Source organism: Manacus vitellinus, unplaced genomic scaffold, assembly GCF_001715985.3.
Source record: "Manacus vitellinus isolate BGI_N305 unplaced genomic scaffold, ASM171598v3 scaffold_1_pilon, whole genome shotgun sequence".
NCBI lineage: Eukaryota > Metazoa > Chordata > Aves > Passeriformes > Pipridae > Manacus > Manacus vitellinus.
In genome coordinates this window covers 31,123,144-31,150,203 of record NW_021939396.1, presented here as the reverse complement: position 1 = coordinate 31,150,203, position 27,060 = coordinate 31,123,144, and the positions used below count along the sequence as shown (strand labels likewise).

The window sequence follows — 27,060 nt, the reverse complement described above, 5'->3', positions numbered from 1 at the left end:
TGTGGAGGTTCAGCCATGTAGATTCCACGGTGCATCACTAAACCTCCCTCCCCAGCTGGGCATAAAACCTCCCACCTTGGACACTGTCAGGGCTCAGCTAAATAAAGTCCTGGGTAACTTGCTGCATTTTTTGTACAGCCCTACTTCCATGCCCTTCCAACTAATAACAGTACTATGGTTCTGCCATCATAAAAATATTTATCTTGTTGCCATGTTTCAGGTTTGAATATCCCTTACAAAAGGTAGACCTAGATAGAAAAATGAAAAAAGGCAGAAATGAAAAAGTGCTTATGTAAAACTGAGATTAAAGTCTGAAGAGTTTCTTCCTTTAAATTAGAAATTAACAGAGGAAAAAAAGAGGGCGAGTCATAGAAATTAATTTCTGACTATCATGAAAAAGATAACATTCAAATTCTTTATCTCAAAGTAATCATTTTATTGTTCATTGATAAAAGATTTCTGAGTTTAATCCACAATCTAATTTTTTTTTTGTAGAAGCATCAGAACTTGAAGCAATGATCTTCCTACAAATCCTACCTGATTTGCTAGACTGCAGTAACAAAGTTCCTCAGGCTTAGAAACAAAAGCAGATTTTTGCAGGGGAGAAAGATGCCTGTATCTTTTTACTATGCAACTAGGTTTTAATGATAGCTCATAACATTAGTCATAGCAAATGTAATTTAAAAAAAAAACAACAGATAAGTCAGGTTGAATCAGAATGAATCCAGAGTTCATATTTCCTCCAGTATCTGTTATTCCGTGAGAAAATTTTTCTTTAATCATGACTTCACATCAAGAGGTGGATCAGTACTGAGCAAAAAAAGAAAAAGATGAAGTCTGACAGGATTCCCAAGCATGGTGTAGGCACACAGCCGAGGTGAATTTTGGTAGTAAGCTTGCATATTGTAGGTAATTTACAACACCAAAAACATACAATGATAGTGGCAGAGCTGTATTGTGAGTATCTAAGTGATAGCAAGGTTTTATTCACAGAATACTAACATTTACAACTTGTTTAAACACACTTTGGGAATTCAGCATTTGCTAAGAGTTTTATACATACCCTGTATTCAGCAGCAGCAGTTCGTCATCCTCCCCTTCTCATTCCTCCACTGTTTTGTTTTCTGTTTCTCAGATTCCTTACCCCTTAATTAATTTAAGAACTGAGGACAGAAGTATACAGTATAATACAATTTCTCATGTATTCTTCTGATATAATATAGTGATACAACGTAGCAATGGATAATAATGCAAGTACTTTTCATTAGGCTACTATGAAATTTTGTGTGAGTAAAGTTCATTCAGGTGCTGAATCAGGATGGTGCTTCCATAAGTCTGTAGGGTTTTTGTTTGTTCTTGGGGTTTTTTCCTTTTTAATTTTATGTCTTAAAATTTTTATTTTAACTACTATTAGTAGTTTGAAGAACAACCATATAGCATAACATATACTTAGCATGCATGTATCCAGCAGAAAAATGCATCCAAATGAATGTCAGCATCAGGTTACAAGGGAGGTTTTCTGAACTTTCTGCAGAGACAGATGTAATTCCAACAAGCCTACAAAATCTCCGATCTGTTCTGTTATTGCAATACCTAAAATTTTTATAATATTGTTATTGCTACACAGCTAAAGGCTTAGTTTAAAAATGCATCTTGAGATACAGGTATCAACTCAGAAAAGTCTTGTATCTTGATATACATTTTGTGGTGCAAATGGAATATAGCTGAAACAAAACTGAATACAAAAGAGCAAATTTTATCCCCAAATTTACTATATATGTATATTTTAGAAAAGAAAGGATATTTTACAATAATTTTAAGTTCATGTATTCAGCTTTTTTAATGTTTCCAGTAAAATTGGAGCTTTACATATATGAACAACTTAATTACATTACTAATATCTTCTTTAGATTTACTGTACCTTTATGTTTGGGTTTTTTTCTGCTACTGCTGAGACATAGGATAAAGGTTAGTCAGTACCTCCAGTAAAAGCAGCTTATTACAACCTAAAACCTTCTCATTTTTGCAAACAAGATACATAGTTTGTATATACTCATTCACTCTACTCCATTAGTACACAACAGGAGTGCCATGACTTGCCCAACAATCCAGTTTCAGTATGCAAGTTGTTAATAGAATTGTAATTATAGAAAGTCATCAAGAAATGACTTTCCACCCCTCAATACACTTTGGTGCAACAAACCAAACCAAGCAAAAATAAATGCCCAAAGAAAATGTCCAGACAGAACAGCTGGTTGGAAAGAACCTCTGAAGTTCTGCTCTACCACCCTCCTTGCCCCCTCAAACTAGGACCAACTTTAAAGCTAGATCTGACTTTGGAGTTCGCAGGTTGCTCGGTTTCCTTTTGAAAATTTCCAAGAGCGGAGATTTTACAGCCTCTTCCAGAACCCTGCTCCAGGGTTTGACAGTTTCTTTGTAGCTGTACTTTTTATATATTAAAGAACTTGGATGATATTTTGATACTAAATTTAAAAGCGTAATTAAGCTAATAGAGTGCTCATAATACACCAACAGGGAGCAAACAATATATTTTTTACATTAGTTAGTCATTCGACTGAATAAAAGCCTCTAACAGCTTAATACCAGAAGAAATAATTTTTAAAATAATATTTTACATAACATTTTTCCAGTAATTAAAACATATTAGAAAAGTAAAAGCCAGGAGTTTGGGATTACATTTGATTAACACCCAATATTACTAACAAGCCTAAGTCTAGTCAGGTCACGCCTCTCTGCAATAACAGGTGCAGAACTGTGACTATGAAAGTAGATTTTTGACTACATTGCATGTCATACAAGTGCCTAGAACAATTTACCACTAGATAGTACAAGGACTGAGAGGCATGAACAAACCAAGATAAAACAAACTACGGGTAAATACCATGCAGAGTTTTCTCAGGTAACAGAAACCATTTATTCCTTATGCTCCAGTGAAGACTCATGAGCAATGAATTTTAACAACTGATGTTAACACGCTATCTTTCATGATTCATGTCTAAAATGCAAGTTCCCTAAATCAGATGAATCACACAATCACTTCAAGAATCTAAATTAAGTGAACTAGAACTTGCACTTGTCAGCATATATTCAACTTTTTCCCTCTCTGATGGTATAAGGACATTGTACAACCTCTAAGTCCTTATTTCCCTTAGCAAGTATAATTTTTTTAGAACACACCAAAGTGAATCCAACCAGAGTGATGTGCTGATTTTGCAATCACCAGTTTACATCTAGGTCTCTTATCATCAAGGTACCAATGCTGTTTCTTCATTAGTTGACCCACTGGCCCAAATTCAGATTGCTTTGCAGGTAGTATTATATTTCCCAGTAATTATTTGCTCACATTGCTCTCATACAGCAGTGCTAGGAATAGTAAATCCTTGTGTAAATAAAGGCTTTGCTTTACCCTTTTAATAATGCTAGAGAAATTTTAAAACTATACTGGTAAATTATTTTATAGGAAATATTACGAGTTGTATAACACATTCAGAAAACCCCACATCACTCATTATTGTAGTTCATGTATCCAAAACTGCAGAAAAGCTAGCATTAAGTCTCTAGTTCTAATTTGCACATTTCTTTTGTGACAGTTATTTCCATAATTTTCCATTTATTTTCAACACAAGGTACTGTAAAAACTTTCTGTACACTCACCTCACCTTCTCACAATTATAGAAAATCTAACGATGTGTATTTATACATACCTAGTTAATATGCATAATAACTACATAAATTTGTGTGTGTATATGCACAGATAGTTAATAAAAGTTCATCATGTATTATAAACACCCTCTCATATATCCTATGTGGTTTCCTGATTTAAATAAATAAATAGAAACTACGAGATTTGTATTACTTCTGTAAAACACAGAGCATAGAATGTTAGAAGAAAACCAAGATAACTCAGGTCAGCCAGGGCTTCACATCTCATGACTACAGCAATGAAGACAAATGTAACTACAGTTTGATAAATCAGCAAAAATAATACCAGAATTAGCAACCTGAAGATCAGTGTATCAGTTTTCCATTACAAAGCACACACTCATTTAGGAATGGCCCATTTCTGCATTACTAAGCATTGCTACTCGATGAGACTACACTGGCTTTGCTCAGGAGAGAACTATGGGAAAGCCAAAGAGTTATTACAGGCCAAAGCAGCAACAGATTCTATAAGATTAAATTCCTGTTTACAACCCTGCGGGTCTTGGGGGTTTTGTTTTACCGATAGCATTCTGACTACATAAAAAGGCCTTCAAACAAGTCCAAACATGATGCTATTTTTACTGACAGTGTTGCATGAGAAGATCATGCCCATTCTGAAGTGCTTTGGATTCTCATTAGTACCTTTACAGCAGCACTTCAAACACAACCAAAGTGACACCACTAATATCACCAGTCTGTGCATTGGTGTCAATACTAGTTATATTTATTGGCACAGTTGTCCTGGTGAGAGACTGTACCTAATCATACCTATAGACAACCTTACCAGTAGCACACTGTAACAGACTAGGTCTCAGAGAAAGTAGGGATTAGGCCTTTTACATCTTCAAATAAATTAAGGCAAATTTTGGACATGAAAATTAAGTATTTCAATCATCACCAAACACATTCTTGTGGTGACATTAGATTTACCTGATACAGATAAAGAGATAAAAGGACACAACTAGTTCAAAGAGAATTCAGTCAGTAGAAAAATGCTTTCCATTCTGCATAGTTTGTTTGCTTCCCACCCATTTACACTGCTAAATACCTTTTATTGAAGGACAGTGGAACAACTCTGCAACAAGAGGAAAAGGATTTGTATTTCTACCATTTTGTAGAAGTAAAAAAATTACTTACAGAAATTGAACATGATTATTAATTTATACAGTAAATTAAAACTATATTAAATTAGTAATTTTTAAATTATTATTCTCTTGGAACAAGAACTACCTTAGATTTACATGAAGTCCAACCACAAGAGCAGAAAAGAGAAATTGTCTGTACCCAGCATTCATACAGAAAAAGGGTTCCCCCTCCTCCAGCCCCAGAAAAAAAAAGTTCAGAAGTTGCTAGTACTACAAACATGACTCAGTAAATGACATAAAGGACTTATCGTAGTCAATAGGAACAATAATAAAGCATTGCCTACACGTGTTCTTAAGTATAGAATCTCATGAATGGAAACACTAAAAGCAAGGACAACTGGCAGCATTGTCACTCAAATGATGTTTATTTTTAGAGGATTACTGATGCCTGCAATTTGCCATTAGTACTATCTCCTGCCAGCACACACTGGCTTCATTCTCAGTCTGCCCCATTTTCTAACTGATGGCTCTTAAAGCAAATACATTTGTGCTACTTCCAGGGACTGCAGCAACACAGCTTCAGAAAACATGAAGTGTAACTGAGTAAACAGCAGGTATTACATTTGCTGAAAATACAGGATCTATGCATGTCACACCTACAACAAATGCAATTTAAGTACTTAGTTTCGCCTACAAAGTAGACATTTCTATGAGAGTTTACCACGTAAGAAATTTGTCGTATATTATGTATGTTATAGCAACCAGCACTGCAACTTTTTCAGAGGACAGCAGTGAACTAATAGTGTAACAATGTATTCCGAGAGCGAGACAAATCATATTTATATTAGATGAAGTTGGTTAAAGCTGGCTTCACATCATTTCACAATCCTGCCTAAATTAAGAACCCACCCCTTAGTAAAGTTTTTTGGGTCTGCTGACAAAATTATAAATTACTAGCTGTAATTAAGCACAAATACCATCATGTACGTAACCCAATGAAAACAGCTGGACTAAATTCTATTGCTATATGAAGGTGTAATACAGTAGACATTAAGATCTGCAGCAGTTCTAGCTTTATAATTAATTCTTTTTTAAGGAACAGTCAGTGCAATGCTTTCCATTAACGAAATAAAAAACCCCAACCTTACCCTGCATTGTCACCAAACCATCAGTTTGCCATTATGTGCTATTGGAAGCTATAGGAACTCTAGGATGTTTTGAGAATTTGCACAAATGCCCTAACTGGATATTTTGACTAAAATGTTGCTGTATAGCACATCATTGAGCCAGACATTTCCCACCCATCCAATAATTTACCAAAACCATCAGTTTTACAATGGTTCGATGTTGCTGAATTTGACAATTTAAGCAAGAGTAAACTCCTAAATAATTTGAGAAGTTTTGTACTATTCTATCATTAAATTAACACTAATCTACTACCTGGAACACCAAATAAAAATGTTTAAAAATGGAAGTTATATGGCAGATCTGTACATTTCTGCATTTCTCTGAAAGTTTAAACAAGTGCAGAGCCCACAGGCCTTCACAGAAATTAGGGAAACATCACCATGTCTGAAAATGTTTCGATTATTCAAAGCCTATTAGGACAAAACATAAGCAATCTACAAGGCACTGCATCTTCACAGATAGATAAAACTGCCCCAAGACTTTCAAATCAGTTTCCTCTACACTTCACTACAGTTAACAGAAAGAACACTTTAGATAATAAATTCCAAATCTGGAAGGAGGTAGCCTGTAAGTTTCTACTTCCAGGCAAAAGCTAGCAAATTCTCACTTTGTTGTATCCAGATTATTTTTAATGCATTCTTTACTTTTAAAAACCACAACAAATGAAAACCTAAACATTGATGGGAACCTGCTCTTTCAAATGAAAAGCTGTAACTTATAAGGTCCTTGATACTGTGTCAAGTAAGGTATAACGATAACATACATACAAAGATTGATACACACTAAAATCAATCCAGATTAATGCATGGCCTAAGCAAGATTTATTACCCATCTTTAGTATGTACACAGAACTACCATGAAGACCAAAACCAAGAAATAAAGATCTATGACAGAAAGAAGCAGTGTTATGTGGTGCAGATCATGCAGCAGGACTCCTTTCAGAGGCCAAATCCTGCCATAATGCTTTTTAAGTATAAAAAAGAATTAAGTAAACGTTTTACCATTTGACAAACTCGTAACAGTGACAGGACGCATTACTCAAAATCAAGTACAGTGCATTAATACAGTGCCTTGAAATACACAGAAAGCCATCTCACCACAAAACAGTATGGAACTGGCTTATACAGAGATCACAAATTTTCCAATTAGATCATTGGTTTACTCCAAAGAGAACCATGAGACATTAAACTTTGGGTGCACAGATGCTGCAAGACTGGGCTGCCTGGCACAAGACAACTCTTGTTATCCTTACCCGGGTACATCCAATACTGGATAAAAAGTTCAGATGGATTTACATTTCAGAAATCATTCAGGAAAACCTAGGCCTTACTATATTGCATGCTACAGTCACTAATGTAAGGAAAAGTGCCTTCTGGATGAAATGACATTTCATATCAACATCCAAACAGTAAGCCTTTATAATGTTCACTTTCAGAAAGTGTCGCAGAGAAATGAGTTCAAAAACCCCCAACATTACAAAGCAGCTGATAGGAAACAAAAAGAAGTAGATGATGTATTCAGATGAGTGTAGGACCAATCCAGAGAAGTTTTTAGGGAAAAGAATTACAAGTTTTTCTACAGAGCATTCCCCAGTAGCACCTGAGATAACAGGAAGATGTTAAGTACTGTCCAGGTATGATTTGGTCTATTCCTACAGACTAAAGAAAGGAAATTAACAGAAAGAATTTTCCAAATTACAAAATCACATAGCAAAGTACTATATCCAATCTGTTTTTCATTTGCAAAACTTCAAAATTTCTTGTCAGGCACAGTATGAGGGCCACTTTGATCAGTTAACTAGGGTTTCTGAAAAAAATTGCAATGGCAAAAAGAAACCTATTACTTCAGTTTCTGGAGAGGGCTATCCATCCTCTGAGTTGTTAAGTTTGATAGGACCAGTGGTTTTTCTTAGTATAGCACATCCCAACAAAATGATACCAGTTTTCATACAGGACCTTGATCTTTCAGTTGCATCATGACCATAGTTGCGCTGCATTTGCCCTCTTCCAACTTTGAAGAACTTCTTAACATAAGAATTATAGATTGGTGCAATTACTGATGTCCTCTTAAAAAAAAGGCCCAAACCTGAAAACCCAAAACCACACAAACCCAAAAGCACCATGCCACCAGCCACCGATTCACTGAGAATATTCAGGATGCTATCAAACTTAACTTCCAAGAACTAGTTATTCTCCCTCCCACCCTACTTTGTGAGCACAGCTCATCTCCATAAGGTATCCTCATTGTGTTGGTCAACAGAATTTGCAGGAGTGTTTGAAAGATCATTCCCAGAGACTGAATTATCATTTGAGGAACCCGAAGTCATTTATTATTCCAGTATAATCCTTAAGACAGTAGTTACTGCTTGGGGCAGATGACAATGTGCAGATACATAAAAGATTAAAAGAGTTATAGTCCAAAACCCAGTGCAATACAGAATACATCAGTGTGACTGCCCCCAATTTCTCCTTCCATCCCATTTCCCATAAACTCAAAACCTTATGCAAATCAAGACTTTAGGCTTGATATACTCTGTATCATCTGGAGATATTATAATTTATCTGTCTTTGTCACTTGTTTACTTCGTTATGTATACTTCCTGTACTGCTTCTCCCAGAGTTCTGATCTTGAAAAAATTGTCTACACCCAATAAACAAATATGTACTTTATTCGGCGCATATGAAGCACAGCTACCAATGTTTTCTTCAGACATATGGACAGTAGAGAATAAGAAAGAGACTCAAGAGCTATTCACACTTCATCACCAGTCAGAATGACAGCTGTCACACACTTTTCACCGAGTCAGTAAAAATAATACATTAAGATCAAACCCACCAGGACTTCATCCATCCCTTGAACAAGACCTTCAGGGGAAGGGATGAGACGACTAACAGTGTGGTTTTGCTTTGAAAATCTCCTACCACAGTGCAAGTCACGCTCTTAAAGGATACAATAGACAAATGAAATCTATAGCCGAGACTTGAGTCTCAAGTGTTTTCTGTATTAGATGACTGTAACTACATTTGGCTTTCTATCTAAGCTCCAGGACATTTGATTCGTAACAGGAATGCCTTCCTTTTGGAAAATAACTGGCCATTTTCTGAGTAGCTTCACTGAATCTGTAACTCTGATTCAGGCTTGACAACATTGGTCTGATAAAAACCTTACTAAAAATATCCTAACAGAGCAATGCCAGAAGACTTACTACTTTGAAAACAAAACAAAACAAACATAAAAAAATGCAAAAAGCCAACCTGTTCCTGGGCACAAAAACTCAAGGCATCTAAACAGAGAGGTAACAGATCACTGGAAGGCTTTGAAACAACTTCAGAATTTTTACTAGAAAACAGTTAAAACAGACAGGAGAGTCCCCCGCCACAGGCTGTTACTGGCAGTCCAGACCTCCAGCTCAGGCTTCTCATAGCACATAACTCACCTTCTGCGTAACACAAGGTTTCTAGTACATTATGCAGAAAAGCCTAAAGATACAAATCACGTTTCAGCCATCACCTCCCAAACCCCAGCTGCACAGTCCTTTCCATTTTTTGCACTAGTTCTGAAACTCTTGATTATGCAGCAAGCTGATTCAGCTTGTTAATTGAGAAGAAAAAATTTCACTTTTTTTTTCAGTTTTCTACTGGTTTAACAGGCTAGATCATCTCAGTGCAGACTTGACAATAAAGTTAGATGCAAGGTAGGAATGTAAATCATTAGACTGGAAAGGAAGCAATACAAATTCCTCCTTCTCTTGTAACAACAGGAACCATGCTTAATTTTATCTTTAGGATAAAATGCCCCTGAGAACCTCATTAGCAGCATCCAGATAATATTGTGGTCCTGGGAAAAGGCCCAGAATGTGTATCTGAACAGATTTAACTCTGACTACCTTGCACAAAGCACTTCGAAGGGCTTCAACAAAACAGGTTCCCAACTGCTGAAGACAAAAGTTTTAAGGTCTTATCATGGAAATTTTAAATAACAAAAGACAGGCCAGCATGAGGGAAAGAACTGTGGTCAGTGTTATAGGATTTCAGATTGTAACATCTTTCTTTGAGGTCATCATGATGGTTTTCAATTATTCACTGGATTCCTTTTCCAGAAGTGTCTCCTGTAAGCAGCTCCTTCACTAGCTGAAGTCAAGTGAAAAATGTCACTTCAAAAGACAAAGTTGCACTGCAAATCACCCAAGTAAACTGAAGGGGGTTAAACACAATCTAACCTACTACCACTGACTCACACCTTAAGAGCTCCTGTGGAGTATTATACTAAAGAGACTGTGGACACAGGCTTATATATCTGATCTCTACACTGATACACACTGCATGATCAATTGGATTTTGCATTTATTTTTTGTTTCATAAATACAAAAATTAATATCTGAATGAAACCTACACGGGTTTCTAAGGAAGCCACTTCATGAAAGCAGTTACTTTGGAACTACAGTGTTACTGAAATTCTCTTCCTTTGTAATTTAAAAAAACTTCACTTTAAGTACCTCCAGAGAGAATTTGTTACAGTGAATCAACTGTTCAAAATCCCTCAGACACTATTTTAAAAAGTACATAAAATCTGGAGGAAAAGAATAGGGCAAGTGAAGATTTTCCTGCATTGCTATTATCTGTAAAATGAAATAAAAGCAGAGGTAAGTATTTTCAAAATTTGTATTTCTGAATTATATTTCAGTACAGTAAAAGGCGGCTCGTGATATTTCTACTCTTGCGTTTTATAAAGGTATTGTAAAGCCTGACGGTTTGTAAAGTTAGTAGTAGTCCTAAAAAAAAACCAGGCCAACAAGTACCTGGCACATGAACTAAATCCAAAGTCTCTCTTCCCATGCTGCTGTGTGACTGCAGCTGAAGATGGAATATCACTAAGGCAGCTTAATTCCCCTTATCCAGTTCAACACCTAATTATTCAGGTACCACTGTGTATTATTGCAAATCCAAACAGGACTGGGTGATATGGATTAAAAGTAACTGGTTTTAAAAGAAAGTTCATTCAACCTACTACTTAGAGTGATCAGGATTTGTGAGCATGGAAACACAACATAATGCTCAACTGCTTTGCCAGATGAGGCAAAAACTACACTGGTTTTCCCCAAAGCTAGAAGTTATATAGTTACACTATTGCAAACCTTTTAATAACAACAGGACATGTTCTAAGAAACATGAGAGCCACAGGTAGTTTTCTTTTTTCCCTTCTGTTTTTAAGACATCATTTATTTTGATAAATATTTACATATTAAAAAAACCTACCAAGAACAGGACTGCAAAGTCTTATTACCAATTATATTTAAACTTTTCCTGGCAGACACTTGTTTACTCTACTCTTTAATATGTAATTACTGACATGGAAACTCTATGGTCTCCTTAAACTGTACCTTTAAAACCTAAGATGTGAACTACAGTTTGTCAGACTTTCAAAGAAAGTAGTAAATAAAAATTAAACATCCAGAGCAATCTTCATAACACATGATATATGAATCTTAAAAACTTATTTTTTCATAAAAATATGCGTTTTAGGTATAAAGTGCTTTGTTTTTTACAACACAGAAGACATCATCTCTTGAACAAAAAATTGTACAAAACTGAAAGCAATTATCGGTATGAGGCAGAGGTTTAATTCAACAGTCCTGATATATGCTAACAAAGTAATAGAAACTCTCCTCCCACCACTGCAAGCAAACAAGAACCCTGCATCTGAAACTTTCTCTGTAATATTTGAAGCGTTCGTCATACAACCAAAGAACAATAATAAGGAACTATTTGATCATCTGTAAGAAATGAAAGCATTACATCTTAGTGATTTTTTTTAAATAAGCTATTTCCTTCAGTTGATACAAGAGATACCCTCTGGAGAAAGAGGAAATACCTCGCTGTTATCCCAATTCCTCCCCTGATACGCATCACAGCATTTTAGAATGACTGACAGCTTTGTCTCAAGAGTGGTTGAACATAAGGAACAGTGCTTCTGCACTCCACCATGAAAAGGTCCACACGTATTTCCAGTCAAGGGTAGTAATCTATTTTAAAACAAGAATTTATTGTGTTATAGTATAAAGACACTAAACACAAAACAAAGTGTTTAACAACATGAATATTGACACAAAATAAAAGCAAGATAGTTTCAAGCCAACTCCGTAACCATTTCATGTGAGAAATTCCAAGTGAAAGAAAGTTACATACACAAGGTCACCCTAGGAAAAGGATGGCACCTTCAATTAATTCAAGCCCTATTTCAGGACATCATAGCATTGTCAGAATAGTTGCATTATTTTGAGGGCTTGAGTGGTATATAGGCTTTGCCTTGGCCCTCTATATATATGCGAACTTACCCACAGATCTACAAGAGAACCAATGGAGGCATTTCTACTGTAAACTAAAAGACCTGAGGTACATTCTTTTCTAATCTACCTTGCACTTTTTTGATCTAAGTATATTATAGGGGGCGGGAGTTTATTAAAGAGCAGCATAAATTTGGTTATTTAACTTCACTATAGTCCATGTGATAGCACAGGTCAATAAAACGTATAATGTTTTGCACTACAACACCCATCTTTGACAAAATACAATACAGTATGTCATAAAGCTTCTATGAAACCATGTCTTGTAGTTTCACAAGCTACTATATAAAAAGATAACTGAATCTGAGATGTACTTGAGCCATTTGTACAGACATTACCTGGTGTCACATTAAGGTCTCTTTCCCGTAGACTGGTTTGATAGGATCCATTATGTGAACCGTTCATACATTAATTTCTCAAAGATGCATCAATTGTTTCAATTAATACAGAGCAGTTAACATGAATATACAGATTAAGTATAAGATTACTGCTCTTCCATATGAAATGTTTCCAAAAATAACCAGTTTGATGAACTCACAACAATAATATTTTGCTAAACAAAAAGTTGGAGCATAAGTATTTCATTTGTTTAAAACTATTTTTTTTTGGCTTCTAAAATGAACTGAATTCTATGTTTCAAAGGCTCGTTGTGAAAATATATACACACATCAAATTCATATCCAAAGCTAGATTTTACCATTGAGTTTTAAAGGCCAAGAGATATTTTCAGTACAGTAGAAAAAAAATAGCAGTTCCTGAAGTTTATTGTAGCCTCACTTCACTGCCAGCATCTATAGTCCTGTTGCTGTACAAAATACTCCTCTGAAGCAAATCCATCTGAACTCTATCCACCCTGAGTTTAGCATCTATACTTTTTTTTAAAATGTTTTAAACAATAGGTAACAGAGAAGTATGTACAAGGCTATAAAACATGTCAGTTATCATACAGCAGATTAAAAAAAAAAAAATCAGTCTTTTCAGCCAATTTTCTGTTACTGTAGTAATTCATTCTGGATTGGGTTTAGGGATTTTTTTTGCTTTTGTTTGTTTGTTTTTACATCAAGTAGCTACTTGATTTAGACATTCATGCATTAATTGCTTGAATTTCTTTTTGAGTGCAACAATAAGGCAACAGTAAAAAAAATTATAGAAATTTTGCATATGTGTAAAGGTATTAAGTTTATAAAAGTGCTTCCTAAAAAGACAACCTAATTGCAGTATCAAAATATTACAGAGTGCTGAGAACAACTATCATTTCAATAAATGTTGCTCCACAGAAAAATGTCTGATTTTAGGCTTTTTCCCCTTTTTTGGTGAAGTAAAAGCCCGGAAAAATTGCCATGGCTGCATGGGACAAGCAAGTTAAGAAAATATACTTTAGTCTAAACTTAAATAAGAAGGTCCACACTTTTTTGTGAAAACTTTAAGCCTCTGTCAAAAATGTATTTTTTTTTCTTTTTATAGTACAGGATTAAAAGACAAGATGATGCTTACAAGATAAAGAAATAATTTACATGAAAATATCTTCTGACAAAGCTTTTCAATCAAAATATTGTTTTGTAACATTCAAACATGACATACAACACAAAAGAAACAGTGAATGCAAACAAAAAATGTTATATGGATTGCTTTTGAACACATAAATAAATGAAATATTGGTGTAGGCAGTAGGGCTCATGCTGATGGCTAGCAGGAAATAACAGTGTGCAATCTATTTGGAAAAAGCTCTAAAGTACAAATTACAAGCCCAATTACGGACTGCAGCAAGTTCAGTTATATCACTGCCATCCTCTATCTCCAAAATAAATTCTTGTTTAAATCACTCATACCCTAAATTACTCATACCTTTGCTTCAGAGATATGAATAACTATATACAAAAAGTAGTTTTATTTCACCATAGGGATAACATTGTACCTCTCTGCCAATGTCACTTGAAAAGCCGCCCATGTCAAAACAATTTGACAGCAGATAAACAATTCAATAAATATGTAATGATCTTATTACAGTCCTTCAGCTAGGCATGTTAACTCATGCTGCTAGTTTTGTGGTCACAGTGCATAGAATCCAAATATAAAAGAATGGGCTGGATTTAAGGTAATTGTCAATCCCTTGCTTATAATCCAAATGTATCCAAAACTTTCGTAAGCTCTGTCATGCGTCAATCTTTTTTGTGGCAGGAGCAAAACCTTTCCCTGGTACAATGTCCATTGCCGGCAATGGATGCACCAAAACCGCCAAGGAGCTCAGTGTTATTGCACAATATATGAAGACCTGGAATTCTTCCAAAAGCTTAAAATAAAAATAATGGAATTATTCTGACATTTCTGGACACCTGCATTAATACTGTATGACTAATAAAAGCATGTCAGTTGCATGGACTGAACCAGCGATCAACATGCGCCCAGAATGCACACTAGTAAAAATGCAGTCAAAGGAAGTAGTCTTCATTGCCTATAGGTCACTTCCAGTCAAAGGTTAAAGTTCAAAGACTGAATGATCAAAGTGCTCATTTTCTCAGTAGGACTATCTTCTGCTACGAGGATCACAAAATGGTGGCATCAACATGTGTCATCTTTAAAATAAAAGAAGAGCATTTATGGAAAACATATAAACATTCTAATTCTAAATTAGTAAGGTGCTATATGCAGAAACAATTCCTAGCATAGACAGTAACATGCGGAGGAAATACAGGAAATACACTGATTGAATAATTCTATTGTTTTGTTCAATACTGACGCGGGGGAAAAAAGAGATTATCAAAAACTAAACTTCTGAAATACACATACACCATCAAAGATATTAGCATTAGCAATTATTCCATTAAAAGGACAGTCATTTCTACGCTCAGTATTTAGAAAGCCACTTGCCCAGAAAATGAAAAATCAAATATTCTTAACATTTTGCATCCTTGAAGTACAGTAGGTCCACACCAGTTATCGAATTGAGACATCCTTTTATAAGGAATATATAGGGATAAGAGCAGGCAGAGTGGGCTGCTTCTGATGTACGCTCAACCCTTTAAACATATATATCTATATATATATTTATACACATGTATATTCATTTATTTCTCAAGACTCAACACAAAACTATAGCTGACAGAGTTACGCAACAATAGTAGGTTGCTACTATAATCCTAAAATCTTAAACCTAAAAATAACTGACATATGCTACATTTCAGATACTGTGATTGGACAGAATATATTTTAAAAATGTGTATTCTATGCAAATCTTTTCTGAATTATGCTCCATATCAAATATTTGTCTGTGAATGCTCTCCCTTTTAAACGTTCTCCTTCACATATCAACCTGCAGTATATTTGTACCTGCTAACAGTAAATACTGAGTTGTTAACAGAAAGCAAACTTACTGTCTGCTTATTTTTAAAGCACTTGTAACCTCGCACACCTAAAAAATGTAGCCCTATAAACATTCTACATTCTCACGGGAAAACATTATGTCGTCAATATTATTACTTGTAAAAAACCTTTTCAATTTTATAGTAGGCTACTGTACATGTTAAGAAAAAAAAAAAAAGGAGAAGGATGCAACAGAGAGAATGGGTATTTAAATGGTGCACTAAAATTTTAGGACAAATACCAGAGAAAACACTTTCCACTTAAGGAAAAACAAAAACCAAACAAAGCCCCCAGCCCAAAAGCAGTAAGGAAGTGCTAGATGAAAATAAACACCACTGCCCCTTTTTTCCACCAAAAAAAAAAAAAAACTACCTCCTGACAAGACCAAAGCCAGGCAACAGTTTTATGAAACTAATTTCAGTCTAGATGCCCAAGTAAACTTTATCTGGAAGATCCTTTTCTGTCTTTAACATAACATGAGCACCTCTCAGATTGAAATTCAACATGAAAGTCAATGTACAGTTGAAACAGACATTGGGTAGGGCAGACAATCCAGAAATACTTTCAGTTATCAAAGATCAGGAGCTTTAAACAGGGCTTCTGAGGACATCATTTTGGAGCAAATAGGGTTCCATGACTCTGTGGAATAAGTTGCTGCATTGAAGCAGGGATGAAATGAGATTAAAAAGTTCTGTAACAAGCTAAATGCAGACACATATTTACATGTCAGAATATGTCTCAAAGTGCCACTTTATCACTTTGTGTTCATATGGGTTTGCTTTACATCAGGTCCCAACCATGCACTATTTTGCTCCCATGTAAATAAATTCTGGGTACCTACTGGAAAAAAATATTTTCCTTCAAATGCATGTATTAATACAGATGACAGATTTCTTCCTATCTCTTCAAAACACAGGGATCCAATATCACACTGAAGCTAAAGCAGTACAATGGCTAGCTGATACCAGAAGGGGCAGAACTATTTTGCATCTCGCTCCATATGTTCTTATATTAGCACTAGCATTTAATTTCATCCAGTGGTTACCCTTGAACAGTTGGTTTTCTTTCTCGGGTGGGATTGTTTTTTCTCCCCTCATTTACCCAGCCAAATGTGGTTCAACCACAAGATTAGATAAGTGACATTTCAGTTGAAGCGTGAGCAGAAAATAAAGATGACAGAAGCACCTTTTCACACTTCCCATTTTAGTGTAACCCAGCAGTTCTTCAAACCCGTTAAGAAAACATTGACAACTTAAAGATCATGCCTTGGCAGTCTTGTTCTATGTCTACATAGGAGAAAAAAAATTACTTGTAACTGAGAGAAAAAGCAAATGACACACAAAACTCAAAGGGAAAACACTCGAGCATTTATGAAACTTTTGTCCAGTGGACATCAGGTATGTGTAATTTTTTCATGTAAGAATTTAAGGTGGGGAGGAGCCCAATGAACTTTTAATCAGGAAGCAAGACAGTATGAGTTATTTAAATGAACTGACTTGCTTTCTCTTGCCTCAGGTTGGTTTTTAGGTTGCTCTGAATTTGAGGAAGGGTAGGGTTTTCTAACATTCTGAAAAAAGCCATTGCATAGTAACTTCATAGTGATTAAATTACTCATTCAGTGAACTATAAGCACCTTGATGGTTTTGAGTCACAATAATACCACAACCTTCAGAGTCAGAGAAACCACATTTCTTTTCATACTAATTTGTTGTTTTGCTTGTTTAATGTAAATTGAATTTAATGATTAAGAAATCAAAGTAATATCTGCAGACTGTTCTCCTTTTATGGAGTTCTATTCTAAATCCATATGAGACTAGTACAAATTAAAAGTAGACAGAATGTATTTTAATCACAAGATATAACCAATAAATGGAACTTCACTTGTTTCTTTTTAAAAATAACTAGCAAGTGGAAAATAAAAGGTAACAAAAACTTTCCCAAAACTAAAAATGGAGAAGCACCAAACGCATTACAAGAGTGTGAAAACAGAGAGAGAAGAGAAAGTGACTGCTGTACAATCTGGTGAAGATAAAAGTCCCATCCTTGTGGGCAATATGATTATTATTCTTGGAGTCACTTTTAAAAACAACCACATGATAAACAGTCCCAAGTTTCTCAAAGACATCTTAATCCTATGGCATACAGCACTTTTCTTAATGTACCTGAAGTCACCTTATTTTAGAGATACTATTACAGTATTATGAGAAACAGAATTTCATTCTGTTACATTACCATATATGAAAACCCCATGGTCTTGGCAAGTATTATGAAACACTCAAGTTTTTTTTGTTAAGGCATTCATGGGGTTTTAACAATCTTAAGAATTTCAGGGGTGAAGGCTTTGGCATTTGCCTCTCCAGTCATGAACTTTCACTGTCTCAAAAAACCTGTTCCCATTTCACTTAGGGGACAGAACATGTCCCAGGGTGGGGAGGCAGTGAAAAACAGAAGATGTCTTACGATGGAGCCTTCAATGAAAGGCAGTGATGGAATCAGCTCTCCTGCACTATGCTAGCATACAGTATTACCTGTTCTAACACATCCCTTCCCAAAATACTGGGGCTCCCCATAACTACCATTTGAACAGAATTTTCCAAGAGAAAGTAAAAAAAGCATTGCTTAGAAGAGAAACAAAGCACAGCCCATCTCTACCCCCTCCTTCTCTCTTTTCTCACCAATGGAGTGGACAAGACAAGCACATACAACCAAGTGCAGCTCTGGGCAGAGGATGACAAAAAATGAGGCAGAAGAAAGAAATCACATTGTATAAAGCAAGACAGAGAACATGCAAAAAAACCCCAAGAAACCACAAAACAAAATAAAAAAGCAAACTCCCAAATGAAAACTGAACAAAGAAAAAAACCCCAACACAACACTAGTACTGCAGACACTGTAGCAATTTTAGTTATGGTTGGGTTTCTTTTCTTTATCATTTACATGGAGAATCTTATTACTATATTATTGAGCATTAGTTTTTAGGAGCCTTTAAAGTCAGTCAACTGTCCCATACTGGAAATTCTGATTAAGAGTGGAAATCTATTAAAAGACACAGCTGCTTACAAATATATAGGTATCTTTTCAACACCATAAAAGCTCTTAAAGTGTTAATAACAACAACAAAAAAAAATGGGTTTAGAGCTAAACTTTGTTTCAGTATGTCCCTTCCCCAATCCCAAACTTGTCATGGACTAATGCGGTCTACGAAAACTTTCATTCAAACTCTATCCTACAATTTAAAACATATGAGTTTACATTTTCACCAGGAATTATTAAAATGAGATATAAAAAAAATCACAGCAAATTATCTCAGAAACAGGATTTTAATAACTCTCTGAAATTAAAAAGAGTTTTAATGCTTTGAACACATTTATCCCACTTTCCTACATTTTAATTGCCTTCAGCCTAAAAAGAACTTAAAAATTCCCGGTCCTAGTTAAATACTTACCATGATACCACCATTTTGTTTTCTTTGGATTCTTGTTACATGTTCTTACATAAAATGAGTTATCTGGAGGTCGCCTCTGCAACAGAAGAAAAGACCTACAAATAATCAAACAATCCTCATATTGTAATACACGAGCTATTTAATAAGCTTTTGTAAGGTTACCATGTGAATGCAGTGAAAATGACATAACAGGCAGGACTAGACCTTTGTCAAGAAAAATCTCTCAAAGATCCAGGTAACAAATGCTTAGTGGAGATACTCCAAGAAAAACATTAATGAAAAATACCAAAGAGTTTGGCAATAAATAGAGGGAGAAATAAAAATAAAGAAAAAAAAAAAGAAAACAACCCAAAAGAAAGAAACGGCTGTTGTTCAAAAAATCCCCAAACTAAATTCCTTTGCAGTTTGAAATCTAATTCTCATGTATTAGATCCAATTCACATCCATAAGGCTCAGCTTGGAGTGGGTGAAAAAACCAAACCTTAATATCTATATCTAAATCCTTACTTCATATTCTTCAGTTTTCTTCGTAAGTGTCATCATTATACAGAACAAGTCATAGGATAGAATACAATATAAAGCCATTTTGGAGTGTTTTTTCAACTACATGCACATGACTAGGACTGACTGGGATGCAACATAAATAGGCATGTTTAGATAGCACACATGGACAAGCTCTGACCACATCTAACTTCCACAGATAGCCCACTGCGAAAGAAATGGTCAAGAGCAAAAGGGCAGTCTCTTTACAAAAGGTCTAAGGTATTAGTGTCATCAGAAAAAAGGCAAAATGAAAATTATCAAGATCACTGAAATAGCACAGATGCAAAGCCTTAGAAGCATCTGCACTAAAGACATTTCAATTCATTTTGCACCACCTCTAGAGACAGGATAATTTTACATAGAATTGTCCTAAAACATGATTGAACTTCAGTTAGGAGAACTAGATGGGTTCCATTTGTTCCTCTTTTCCAATATGTAAGCAGGTTACCATGAAAACAGTGACAAAGTATTTACTGCACTGTTTATTCTGAAGTTCTAGCTTAGTATTTTTTCAGCAGTAGAAATGTAGATATAGTAGTTTTGCCTATTTTAGAATCTGAGAAATGAAAATTTCACTTTGCAAAGTAGAAAACTATTAACTTTTACTTTTTCTACTCCAACAGTGCTGAAAAAGCCCATACCTTTTCTTTGCAGCTGGAAAGCATGCTAATAATGCTAAGACAAACAGATTGCACTGAGAGAGCTGGAGACCAGTCTTCCGTTAGAATGGATAAACAGATATGACCATTGCTATAAACATGAGGATGAACAGGAATATTGTCTCCAGTAAACATGACCTAAAAAAAAAGAACAAAAATACCTGAGACTTATAGTCCACATTTTAAATAAAACTGTATTGTTTTTAGGAAAACAATATAATCTTATTTAAGGAGCAGGTCTGTCATTTTCACTTACACTAAATAATACACTTTACCACATTAGGTTTATTCACTTTTGGAAACTATTAAATGAAATGTAAAATAAACAATGGAAGCCTAAATAGCTAGTGATGATGGAGTTGAATAAATGATATAGAAGATTTCCTATGAATACTTATACAGCATAGAAAAACTCAAAGGTAACTATGTAAAACCAATGAACTAAACCTTTTATATCTTGCAGCCTCAGTCTTTTATGCCCTAAGGAATACAGCTGCCTAGCCAAAATACTGGATTTTAATGATTCTATAAGCCACAATGTTGTACATCAAGAAGCACAAGGAAGAATCACAAATGAGTATTTCTATAATCTTGGACACAACAGAAATTAAGTTCTTACTAACTCATCCAGGTTCCAGCATCAAGAGTAAAATTAAAATGCATCCATCTTATCAACTATAAAATAAAGGACTTGTGAAACTAAAGTTCGTTACCAAATAGGAAATACTTTTAAATTTTTACTTCAAATGGAATATATTTTTATTTGATGTGGATGAACATGGAAGAACAGCATTTAGAACCTTAACTCCTCCCTACTACAGGAAGTATCACAGTCAAAAAAAGATTAGAAAAGGAATTTTGACAACTATTGCTCTTACATCAAGATTTTGTCGAACACATTGTTGGTTCAGGACCAAGGGAAATAGAGTAAAAGTGAGATCTTCATAGCAGTATTAAACTCCTGAACATCTTTTCCAGCGTAACCACTGTCATCTTTTAGGCAAAGACAAAATAAATCTCTACCACTCATAACCATAATACCCAGCAGTCTCTTAAGTGTTTCTTAAGTTACATAGATACGTGTACAAGTATGCAAACAGGTACACAACACACCCACCTCATCACTGACAACAAGACAGAGGCAACACCCTCATCATATAGGAAACAGAAATCAGAGAGCTTAATTTATCTGCCAAATAGAAGACATGTTTCTAAGGCAGAAGAAAAACTGGATTCAGAATAATCTTTCATAGGTCTTTTAACCTCTTACTTAAGCCTTGAAGAGCTTACCTTCAGAATCCAGTAATGTATTTCACTTGTAACTAATATCTTCCTTTTACATGAAAACCAGAATTAGACATACTAGGTAAGTAAAAGCATGCATGCTGTGATAGACACATACATTTAAAAGCAGAAAACAACCAAGTGATTAAGCAGCAGAAGTGTAAACTGTCAAGTAAGTCACAGTAAGTAGATTTGCCAGAGAGATAATTATGACCCAGAGGTTCATAGCACAGAATGACCTTACTGCACAGCAGCATTTTAAAAAGTGAAATTCTAGCCATCTACAACAATCAAATATCCAGTACTTAAATTTTTAATTGTTTTCTGTGCTAAAATTCAGTGTAGATGTATGGATCTAATTTGATGCTTAACAATAAATTGCACAGAGCCACACACACAGCTTGGGTAATGAATACAAACAGTACCTACTTGGAATCAAATTAAAGTGGCTACTCTCTTGTGGATCACCTATGAGTAGTTCACTGCAAACCTGATGAGGTGCAGAAGTACAGGTGGCCAGTTTGTTCTTTGAAACCTAAGACTGAAAAGTCAGCATCCTAGTTTTTATCACGGTACCCAAAAATATTTAATGTTTATGGTTTAAGTGTCTCTCACAGCTCCACTCTTCAGTTTTACAACAAATAAAGAGAAGTTGCAGAGTTCACTCTTAGAACTTTGAGCTGAAACAGACAGGACAAGAACTGAGGTTTTCTTCCTTTTCTCCTTCCTTTTTTAGAAAAGAAGAGGTGACTACTCTTACCAGCCTTGTTTTGAAACATTTCCCTCAGGTGACAGAGGGATGGATGTACACAGCACATCCTGCAGTCTCTAAGTACTGCTGTCCCTTCAGTTTAGGCTGTCATGAAAGCAATGCAGCATCTCATACCTCAATTATCAAACTCTTTGCAGGCCTCTCAAACACGTCATGTATCTATGAGAATCCCTATCAGAAGCACAGTATTTCTTCAGCTATATTAATAATGGCAGCAGAGAAGATGCGATAGTCTTAAAAACAAACTAGAAAAAAATATGTTGAAAGCAAGAAGAGATGGGACAAAGCAGCAATTTGTGGTTTACCTGGCTCCTACATCGCAATAAAGGGGATCTTCCTATTTACCTTGTATTTGTCTCTCACATGATACGGATATCAACCTCAAGAAGCCTTCAGATTACACTACTTTCATCTCCTATGAAATCAGGTAGACTGCCAAAGCATTGTACCTCGCTGCAGAATCATTTTTAAAAGAAAAGGCATCTGAGCAATGCATTTAATACAAATTAAAGTAATTAAACCTCACATCAGGATATGTGGATGATATAACACTCAGCACGTGTCATACAGATACAATATACAGATATAATACAAAGGTAATGTTAAGCAAGGAAGAAGGCAGCAGTTACCTGAGGCGAATCAAAAGGATACCGACTACTAAACTTAAATAAAAGCTGAAATTTCTCCCCTTCATATAGTGTTCCTGGAGCACCTTCCATGTCTACAATCCACCTAAGGAACAGGGGAAAAAGTTGTTAGTACTGTGGACTGACAAACTGTGGTTTTATTCCTGGAGCACAGGACAAACCAAATCAACATGAATCAGAGCCAAACCTTCTAAATTCGTTATTAACATTGTAACAGTCACAAAGGTGAGCAATGCATCAAGTCTACATTTGAAGGAAACAAGCTTGGTATTTTACATACAGGCATTGACATAGTGCTGTAAATTATAAATATGACTTGAACTCAACACAGATCCATCAGTTGAAATAAAAAACCTGTTTGAAAGCTTATTCCTACATAAAAACAGGTTTGGAAGGAAACAAACTAGTACACGTTCTCTTTCATGTTGTTTTTCTTTCGTTTTCTGTCACAGAAAACATCAGCACAGTTTATTACAACAAAATCTGTATCCAAGGGGAAAGGACAAAGCTCATCTTGTACTTTTATCTATGAAAAGCTCAGAAATTCAACAGTACCTGGCAGGTAATGAACCAAAACTGGAAAAGCTAATAGTATAAAAAGGAAAAGGTCCCAGAAAATTAAAAGCAAAAGCAAACAAAAAAAAGAATTATTTGCAACTGTAATAGAGATAATACCTCAGCATATCACACTATTCTTTTTCCTCTGTTTCTGGTCCTTCCATCATAACATGAAAGTAACTGATAGGTGGAGTTGCCAGGGGAAGAGAATCATAGAATCAGCTGGGTTGGAAGGGACCTCCAAGATCACCAAGTCCAACCCGTGATCCTCTACTGCTGCGGTTGCTAGACCATGGCACTAAGTGCCACATCCAGTCTCATCTTAAAAACCTCCAGGGACGGAGAATCCACCACTTCCCTGGGCAGCCCATTCCAATGGCTGATTACCCTCTCTGTAAAGAAATTCTTTCTAATATGTAACCTAAACCTCCCCTGGTAGAAGCTTAAGACCATGCCCTCTTGTCTTGCTGATGGTTGCCTGGGAGAAGAGACCAACCCCCACCTGGCTACAACCTCCTTTCAGGGAGTTGGAGAGAGTGATGAGGTTGAGTTGATGAGAGTGACCCCTGAGCCTCCTCTTCTCCAGGCTGAACAGCCCCAGCTCCCTCAGCCTCTCCTCATAGGACTTGTGCTTGAGTCCCTTCACCAGCCTAGTTGCTCTCCTCTGGACCTGCTCCAGCACCTCAATATCCTTCCTGAACTGAGGGGCCCAGAACTGGACACAGCACTCAAGGTGTGGCCTCACCAGCTCTGGGTACAGGGGAAGAATCACTTCCTTGGACCCGTTGGCCACACTGTTCCTGATACAGGCCAGGATGCCACTGGCCTCCTTGGTCACCTGGGCACACTGCTGGCTCATGTTCAGCTTCCTGTCAATCCAAACTCCCAGGTCCCTTTCTGCCGCTTTGCTTTCCAGCCACTCTGTCCCCAGTCTGTAGTGCTGCATGGGGTTGTTGTGGCCAAAGTGCAGGACCCAGTACTTGGCCTTGTTGAACCTCATCTCGTTGGAATGAGAAGGTGGTGTTCAGTGTAGGGTTTTTATTGTGGTTGGGTTTGGGTTGTGTTGTAGGTTTTTTAATCCAGTTAAAAATAGATGCTTTGAATATTGTTCAAAACATTCAGCAACATTCTGCTAACTTCTGTCATCTTACAGAGTTCTACCGTTGATCCTTTGCAGTATCATTTTCTCATTTTCATTTTTCACCCTTGATTGAGTTTTACAGATTTGAGCAACGGGATAAGGCAAAAATTCAGCAAGAGACTACAAAAATGGTCAGACAGGTTTTACATCGACTCAAAGAAGGCAGCTGAGATTCTGCAGAACAGCAATGTGCTCAGAAAAGTTGACATCTCCAGCTGGCAGCCCTGATGATCATATTCCCAACCTCTTCATCTTCCTGTCATATATACCCTCCCTGTGTATTTAAATCATGCACATTTTTTATCTTCCCCTCTATTATTCTTTGGGCTTCAGGAGATTTTTTTGAGAAAAACTGCTTATCTAATGAACTGCTAGCTGTCACACTCTTCAAGAGGAATGCAACTTCAACAGTAGCACAGTGATGGCTGTCATATATTCCATATTTTTATTTTTATTTAATCTATCTACACTCCAAACCACTTATCTCTTCTTATGCCTTCTGCTTTTACATTTATACACATGGTGCACCAATACTCTTTAGATTTACTGCTGCTTGTGATCCAGAAAACTTCCACTTTCAAGTTTTTAAAATAGTTTACTTTACTAAGTAGAAGATAACTCTGCCTGGACATTACTCTTTTTCTTTTATGGTCAAGGAATCACTAGAACCCATCTTTCCTGTGTGCTTTATGGTTTAGCCTTCTCAAATTTCTAATCCTTGTGTATTTAAAATAGAAGTTTGCTTAACATTTTAAATGACCCAGTTACATCATGGGATCCAATTATTTTGTTCAACATCTTTAAAACCCAAACAAATATTGCTCCACAAATTTTTACTGCACCAGTTCAAACTGCAACTTCATTAATGAACTCAGAACATGCTAGCTGACACCAAAAACCTTCAAAGACAAAAAAATAGAATGTTACTTGTGACAGGAAGCTTCTAAAACAGGGAGTTTCAAAATCTAGCATGACAGTAATCAGGAAGCTTTTAGTGTGTAAGGAATTGAAAGGTATAAAAAATGTACATGACAGAAATAATAATGAGACATACTAAGAAAAATCAACAAACAGGAAAAAGATACAGATTTTTTTTTTTCCTTTTTCATCTGCTGTGAACTTTGATTTAATGGTCATTTTCTGTTGAAGTGAGTGAAAAACACTTGCAATATTAGATTGAGTCCTTTTTGCAGAAAATTTGAAAACCCGAAGTAGAGCAAGAAACACAAGCTGCAATTCAGCATTTCTACAACAGGTTATTACTATTTCTACCAAACTCTGGGAACTGCTATTTCAATTTTTTTTTTAGTCTTACTCATCTACATGAAGTACCACAAAGACCAGCATCACTTAAGAAGCAATACAGGTGTTTGATTCAGTATAATACAAGGTTTAGAAAAGCCTCATGTAACACAGTCTGAATGATGCCACCAAAAATGCAGATGTGAAACATCAGAATTCAGCTCTATGCTGTTTTTAAATTGATCCATCAATCAGTAACTGAGTCCAGAACATATAGCCTGATATCTACACTCTCGTTAATGTTTACATCTGCTAAATTTTAAAAATTTGTCCAAAATTAAGCTAAGAAAATTATGAAAAAGGAATGTTAACAGTCTAAATCTTTTAAACTTCAGTCAGGTAAAAAAACCAGTTCAGTTCCAAGAACAACTTCTGTCCATTTCAATGGACACAGAATATTTTACCATGTTTCTCTTCCCATTTCACTAATCATAAAAAAAGTTAAGGCAGGGAGAAAAGCACAAACAAGTGTACCCAGACAACTTTGCTTTATAAGAACTTTCCTTCACTTGCTTTAGAGAAAGAAGGTAATGTAAATTAACAGCTACGACATACATTCTATACAAATAACACAGAACTTGAAGACAGCTACTCCATTATGTCAATAAATCTAAAGGGATTTCAGAGGTTAGTAGCTATGAAAGACTGTTAAATTATTTTATTCTAAAATATGCAGGGGCTTTTACCAACTGACAGTTTGTTAGACAATAAAAAGCCAAATAAAAATTTAATAATCACTATCCAGTTCCTGAAAGTGTCCCAACACATTACTGCAATATGGTTATTAAGGAGAGCAACGTTTCATTGTCTACACTGAAAGCAAAAATTTGTGATACTTGGAATTGGTGGAAGTGACATAAAGAGAACTTCCCTTACTTACATTTTCAGCATAGCAGAAATAAGATATGTACTTACTGTGTAATTGAATTTTGTACACTCTTTTCATCTAGAGTCATTCCCGGAGGTGGATCATTTTGAAATGCCAATAGTTCTTTCTGTAATCGTTTCTA

The 27,060-nt window shown here is 35.7% G+C and overlaps 1 protein-coding gene across 3 annotated transcripts; it reads right to left on the bottom strand.

The window, feature by feature from the left end:
- Positions 1 to 409: 409 nt before the first annotated feature.
- Positions 410 to 27,060, bottom strand: UBE2W (ubiquitin conjugating enzyme E2 W). 3 transcript variants are annotated; one of them, XM_029959248.1, is made up of 5 exons: positions 26,966 to 27,060; positions 23,032 to 23,134; positions 20,329 to 20,484; positions 19,145 to 19,220; positions 410 to 1,163 (listed from the first exon to the last, which is right to left on the bottom strand). In XM_029959248.1, the coding sequence occupies exons 1-5, from the start codon at positions 27,004 to 27,006 to the stop codon at positions 1,141 to 1,143; spliced, it is 399 nt and encodes a 132-aa protein (XP_029815108.1). In that variant the 5' UTR covers positions 27,007 to 27,060; the 3' UTR covers positions 410 to 1,140. The 3 variants fall into 3 exon arrangements, with proteins under 3 accessions (XP_029815108.1, XP_029815106.1, XP_029815107.1); XM_029959246.1 differs by lacking the exon at positions 410 to 1,163 and adding an exon at positions 13,224 to 14,912 and having other exon boundaries at positions 26,966 to 27,054; XM_029959247.1 differs by lacking the exon at positions 410 to 1,163 and having other exon boundaries at positions 19,151 to 19,239; positions 26,966 to 27,054.

Bases quoted from the DNA above. Each gene is read 5' to 3' on its own strand.
- UBE2W (XM_029959248.1), bottom strand. From the start codon at position 27,006: ATGACTCTAGATGAAAAGAGTGTACAAAATTCAATTACACA. The intron at 23,135-26,965 runs GTAAGTACATAT...CCTGTTCCTTAG, and splicing joins GTACAAAATTCAATTACACA to GTGGATTGTAGACATGGAAG. The intron at 20,485-23,031 runs GTAACTGCTGCC...CTTTTTTTTTAG, and splicing joins ATCCTTTTGATTCGCCTCAG to GTCATGTTTACTGGAGACAA.